Genomic DNA, 6,574 nt, shown 5'->3' with positions numbered 1-6,574 from the left:
AAAATAATTTTTCAAATGACAAGTAAAGTAAATTTATGAGTTTCATTTTCATTGAAAAAACTATTCTTTACATTTTATCGAATATAACAAGATATTCTATGTCTGCTTCATCTTTTACTACTTTTAATTTATTGACTCCTCAATGTATAACATTTGCATGTTACGAGGGCTGTTCGATAAATAATGTCCTCGGTGTTCAGAAAGAAACAAAAACAATAGTCAATGTTTTTATTTTAGTGATTTCCTTCAAAATACTCTCTTCTAACTGAAACACATTTTTGCAACCTTTTTATCCAGTTCCTAAATGCCTTTTTATACATAGTTTGGGGTATGCTCTTCATATTCTGAAATATACCAGATCCTATGGAGTTCCTAAGGTTGTACTTCTTTCCTGAGAGGTGTTTTTTTAACTTTGGAAAAGAAAAATTCACAGGGAGACAGGTCAGGCGAATAAAGTGGGTGTGGTAAAACATTAACCTTTTCCTTCTCTAAAAACTCTTTTACTATACGTGACATGTGTGCTGGCCCGTTGTCATGAAGGAGATTGATGTGACGGATGCCAAACTTTGGTCGCTACCTCTCACACACTCTTAACCTTTTGTAAACTTCTTCTTTGTAGACTCGTCCAGTTATCGAACGACCTTTCCTAATAGGAATCTGAGCCACAAGACCTTTGCTGTTGAAGAAAATACATATAACACTTTCTTAGTGCTTTGGCATATTTTGGCTATCCCTAGGCGCTTCGATCTTTTTGATAATCACATTTTGTTGTTAATTTTTCTTTGGGTTCAAAGTAATGAATCCAGGTTTCATCACCCGTTAGAAGTTCTGACAAACGTCGATCATTGCAGTTTTTAGTTTTTTTTTTCAATAATTGTTTGGATATTCTTACACCTTGTTCTTTTTGTTCATTTGTCAAACGTGCGGTATCCAACGCGCGCTAAGCTTTTTCAGGGCCAATTGTTTCTTCAAAACTGCGTAAACTGTGCCCGAAGATATGCCTACTAACTTAGCTAATTGTCTAACAGTCAATCTACCATCATCAGTAACAAGTTTTTGAATTTTAGCTATCATTGCATCAGATGTTGTTGTTCTTGTTCGACCAGGACGGGACTAAACTTTTACCTCCAGTTTACAATTTTTGATTTTTGATATCCACCTTTTAATTTGTCTATATGACAAACATTGATTTCCATAAACATCACGCACTTCACTAAATATTTCTGTGGGATGCTTACCAAGTAAAACAGCAGCTTTTATGAAGCTTCTTACTTCAGTCTTCTTCAACAATTATTTACTAGTATTTTTACATGCACTGTCTTGAATAGCCTTTGTTTTATAGGTTCTCAAAATTAAACTATATAAAACTATGTAAAACGTGATCACATAACCGGTTGTCAGTTGACTAAAGATCCATTCATGCGTTAAAACATATTTTATCATAATCTGACCCTTATTTTTCATGGAAAATAGTTCAGGGCATTACTCATTAAACAGCCCTCGTATATCGATAAACTGATGTTTATAATCGATCCCTTTGTAAACAATAGAATACTTTCAATCCATACAAAATATGAGACTAAATCCTCCTGACAAAGTCTCTTCCTAATTAATAAGTACTATAAGTAATGGTATGAGAACTCAATAGAAACAAAAGCATGTATATTGTTTTTATTTTGTATTGTTTGTGTAAACCTTTGCTATGTGCAAAACTATAACTATTTGCCTCATTGATAAAATTTAGAAGTCCAGATAGGTTTTGATTATATCGAAATGTTTCATACCTACTTATTAAAACAGTTTGTCATCCATTTTGCAACTAAAGATACGGATAAGCATATACATGTTCTTGATAAATCACACTTTCAATTTCATGGTCTTAGACGACTTATATTCATTACTGCAGGTCTGATTGAAAGCACTTCCAATAATTATTTACAAAGAAAAGACTTTATTCAGATGAAAACTCGCATTCAATTATCTGTTTTGTTGGGCTTGTGGCCTAAAATAAATAAAAAACAATTTAATTCGAAAATTGTCATAAATAGAATATGTACATATGCATATACAATCACATGGGTATAGAAATGTTATATTCACTGAGTATTAAAACATAAAAAACAATTTTATTTATTGCCTAAAAATGTTTTTTGTCGGAAAATGGCGACTTTTCTTTATCAGTTTTCGGTGTTACTTTTGCACTTTTGTTTACAATTGAAATCTGACAAAATGACATATGTTAATACCTGTGTATAAGCAGCAGCAGCAATAATAGTAGTAGTAGTAGTAAAAATACTAGTAAAAAGTAGTGTTATAAGTAGTAGAAGTAGAAATAGCAAAAGTACAAGTAATACCCCCGGTAGTTATACAATCATGTAGTAGTTGCAACATTAGTATTAGTAGTAGCTATTGTTTTTATTGCAGAGGGTTGTAGGAATATACATGTACTTGTAGTAGAAGAAGATGTACATATAGAAGAAGTTGTAGTGGCAATATAAGTAATTATTCTTTTATTATAGACAACAGCTATAAATAAATAAATATTTTCATTACCTAACAGCAATCTGTCTGACTGAAATTATATTTATAAAATCTGGACATCATGTAAAACAATTCAATTTTTAGTTATTTTGTGAGGTACTTAAAGCAATTATATAGGATCAAATAGATAACATGTAGCTGAGATTGCAGAAATGAAAGACATCTTCTATGAATGCTGATTTTAATTAAATGTATGCATAAATACATGTAGATAAATAAAAACCCTTTAGATTTATTCTCTTATATTATTAAGGTGTCTTCATACATGTTAAAGCATAATTCTAATGATTACTGTTTGTTACAATAAATATTTTTACATTTTATATTTCCTCCATTGATTAAAGGTGTGGATTTTATATGAAAATTTGTACAGGGCACAGGCGGATTTAGAGGGGGCAGGAGGCCCTCCTCCTTTTGTGTCCAAAATATTTATAAAATTCAATAGGCTTAAATCTTTTTTTATGTAGATGTGGGCCCCTACCCCGATCCCAAACTGGCCGCACCCTTTTTCTTCAAGATTACTGGATCCGCCACTGCAGGAGCCATATGATAATAGAAAAACAAAATATATGTGCCATATATCTTATAAGAAAGATAATCCGTTCATGAATACTGCGATTTAAAGTTGACACAGACGGACAAGAAATCGGTAAGTTTGTACACATATTCGAAGACATCATCAGGTAGTTAAAAATCTTTCAGAAAAGTAATAGTAAAAATGTATATTAAGTAGAATTTCTAAGGTTTGAGAGAAAGTCCATTCTCTAGATTCTTCATTTATCTTTTTTTGATTTTCACAAAAAAGTGAGTGGGTAAGTGGCGTTTACCTTTATTCTTTAGACTGATGAATCTTTTATATACTAGGACAGATACAGCTGTTCCTATCACCAGAGATACAATAACAACGACGACGATGATGACAATGGTGTTCATATTCACATCAGAGCCTTGAGTCTGCTCATCAAACGTACCATTCACTGTTCAAAAATGTTTAAAAATGAATCGAAGATCATCCTTTACGAGTTTTTAGCTACAATTTGATATTCTGTGAAACACGCGCAGGCGCGCGTAGAGTTTTGTGGAATTGTAAGGGTAACTCAAAATGAAAGAATTCAGAATAACATAACATAATTTTACATCAAAGAACATTACTTTCTCAGGGTCATTCGTCTTTTTTGCCATTGAATCAGTCAAAATCTGAAGGAAATTATTTTAAGGCTTAGAGTAACTTTTGAAATATCTTAACAAATCAACGAATTTTATGATTCATTTTCAACAAGTCTCCAACATCTTTTCAGACATATTAAATTAAAATTTACATGATATACAAAAGTTAAAAATGTATTTGCCAGATATTTTCTTAATTCTATATCTTAATAAATTATGTTTGAGAAAATAAAATGCATGTTACTAACAAATAGCGTTTACTTTTGTTAATATTTTTAAAAAGTTTTCAGGCTTTCAATTTTTTAAAACTTTTTCGACAAGTCTTGATTAAACTTCATACTTAATTATAGGAAAATTAAACTTTCTTTGGAATCTTTACATACCTGAAGTTGTAGGGAAAGATGCATTTTGTCCAGTGGAAGTAATAGTGTCGGTTGTAGAACTGACAGTAGTAGTGGATATATCATTTGTAATAGTAGAAGTATCGGTAGTGGAAATAGGGGTAGCAGCAGTATCAGTAGTGATGGCAGTTTTATCAGTACTAGTAATAGTAGCACTAGTTGTATCAGTAGTAGTGGTATCAGCTGGTCGTGTACATTGGGTGATGGTTGAGAACACATTGTTGTCACACTGATGGGTGGCGAAACTGGTACCCCCTATGTATCTCCCTGTGATGACACCCCCCTGATAATCAGCTTCATCGCTCGGAGGAACATTAACACCTGAAATTAATTACTTCTAAAATTTTATAATATTGTTTTAATGTTGCTTATAAGTTTCTTAATTATGATGATTTTTCGTTTTTCTCTACCTTGGTGCAGTCGGTATCAGCAGACGCAGCGAGTTACCTTGCAATAGACTGATGCTTTTCCAGACTGAATAAATTTTTCAATTTTTTGTACTTTCAATAGGAAAATTTATGGATGGTGCAAAAATGATAATAGACCAATGCTACAAACTTATATAGGTATCAAATTAAGTGAATAACTTTCATACTATCAAAGCAACACTTAAAATTACCTAGAATGAAAATATCCATCGAGGAATTATGCAGCGCTGCTCTTCCATATTCTGTAAAATTAGATCCAGAAGTACCCCCGTATGTAAGTACGACGTAATAATTCATTGAATCATCACGGTCTCCGTTGCCTTGCGTGAAGAAGCTCAACATCGTATACGTGATGGCTTTTTCTACATACCGAAGATTTCTATCATAAGTAGAATTTCCTTGTGTAAGAGCATTTATGGCACTGATCAAGTCAGATGCATTGGAGTACTGGTTTAGCGGAAAGGCGGTTACAGCTCCATCACCGAATGTTACTACTCCTATTCTTATTGCATTATCACCAATAAGCATTTTACTGACAAGAACTTCAAGAGCAGTTTTCATTTCCGTGAACTGAGTAGCGGTAACAGCGATCGTATCATCGATGATAAAGGCTATATCAAGTTTACAAGCTGGAACAGTAAAAAAAAAATTAAAGATACTCAACGTATACTATATATAGTACATTAACACAAAATATGGAAACTTATGAAAAGTCTGTACCTAGACATAATAATCAAAGAAAGAGGGCGTACACGGCGAGAACAATCCCCCGCTCTGAGATAATATTTTTCTGAATTTTCAAAAGTCAGGGAAAAGTAATATTTTTCTAAAAATCTTGTTTTCAGTAATGTCATCTTTAAAACATTTCATTATTTTATTTTACTGAACGACTTATTATTTGACAGTCTTTTTTTTTTCAAAGATGACAGTTAAGTATATTTAGTGGAAAATGGGTTAAGTATAGAGCCACAAATATTGAATTTTGAATATGAATGGGTCAAGTCTCTATTCTTCGTTAACCTTACATGATAGAGACGTAAATGTGAATCTATTTCATTAGTCCCAAAAATGGAATCTGAACCCATTCTATATGAAAATGTCACATTTCTGAAAAAAAAAATGTACGCTTTAACAAACCCGTTCATTTAAATCAATAATACATACATGTATACTTCGTAGCGTAGTGGTTAAAGGTGCATAGACACAGATTTGAAGTTCATATTGTCTGTATAATATACCTACTTTTATACATGTGTATTTTAATAGCATTTCACACAAAAATACAATGAAAATTTTATTTCATCTTAAAGTTAATTTTTGGATGGGTTTGATTGACACATCCTTGCACTCTCACAAATTTTACTTTTATTCTTAAGAAAAATGGGAATCTTGTTGTATATAAATGAAAAAAATATTAAGACCTTTAATCCAGAAAAATTAATTATATTAAGAGAAAAAATGTTAGAAAGCAAAACTTCTACACAAGTATCGTCATTCCGCCCTCAGTGTTGTGTACAGAGTCTAGCGAATTGATCACAACCGTTAAACGTACATACGAGGGTTGTCCTAAAAAGTCGCTGACAGTGTTAATAACTTTTTTAACACGCAACCGATACTAACCAAATTTTGCAGAGACATAATACATTCAATGTTCTTTAAAATTGTGAATTTTTTAAATATATATCTTTCATATCAATTTTATTGGGACGATTTATATGAAGGCCGATATGGTACATCGGCGCACGACCAAAATTCGGAATAATTTACGCATATATCTATTACATTTACTTTTATTTCATTGGTATTATGTAAAAGATTAAACTAAAATTTAAATCACTGAAACCAGAATCAAAATCTTAATAATATGTCAAAATTTCATATAAATAGCATTAGAAACAGATGACTGGTGGCATGATTTTCAAAGTATTGTTCAAATTGAGATTAATGAAAATGGCGTCGACGAACGTGTACCCGAGACATGTCGCATAATATACGTTCCGGGTAACTTGGCGTTCCGGCCGGAACGCTAAATACCTA

The 6,574-nt window shown here is 32.0% G+C and overlaps 1 protein-coding gene across 1 annotated transcript in view; it reads right to left on the bottom strand.

Moving 5' to 3' along the window:
• Window positions 1–464: 464 nt before the first annotated feature.
• Window positions 465–6,574, bottom strand: part of LOC134248195 (uncharacterized) — a 30,648-nt gene continuing 24,538 nt past the window's right edge. The window contains exons 9-13 of the mRNA XM_062730619.1: window positions 4,729–5,166; window positions 4,092–4,430; window positions 3,369–3,518; window positions 2,554–2,572; window positions 465–2,002 (exon numbers count right to left, since the gene is read on the bottom strand). Of these exons, the coding sequence (XP_062586603.1) occupies window positions 1,978–2,002; window positions 2,554–2,572; window positions 3,369–3,518; window positions 4,092–4,430; window positions 4,729–5,166 (971 nt within the window). The 3' untranslated portion in view covers window positions 465–1,977. The remainder of the gene's footprint in view (window positions 2,003–2,553; window positions 2,573–3,368; window positions 3,519–4,091; window positions 4,431–4,728; window positions 5,167–6,574) is intronic.

This window comes from Saccostrea cucullata, unplaced genomic scaffold (genome assembly GCF_032062105.1).
Source record: "Saccostrea cucullata isolate Sc308-1 unplaced genomic scaffold, CSIRO_AGI_Scuc_v1 ctg4151, whole genome shotgun sequence".
Lineage (NCBI taxonomy): Eukaryota > Metazoa > Mollusca > Bivalvia > Ostreida > Ostreidae > Saccostrea > Saccostrea cuccullata.
This window is presented reverse-complemented; position numbering and strand designations above follow the sequence as displayed.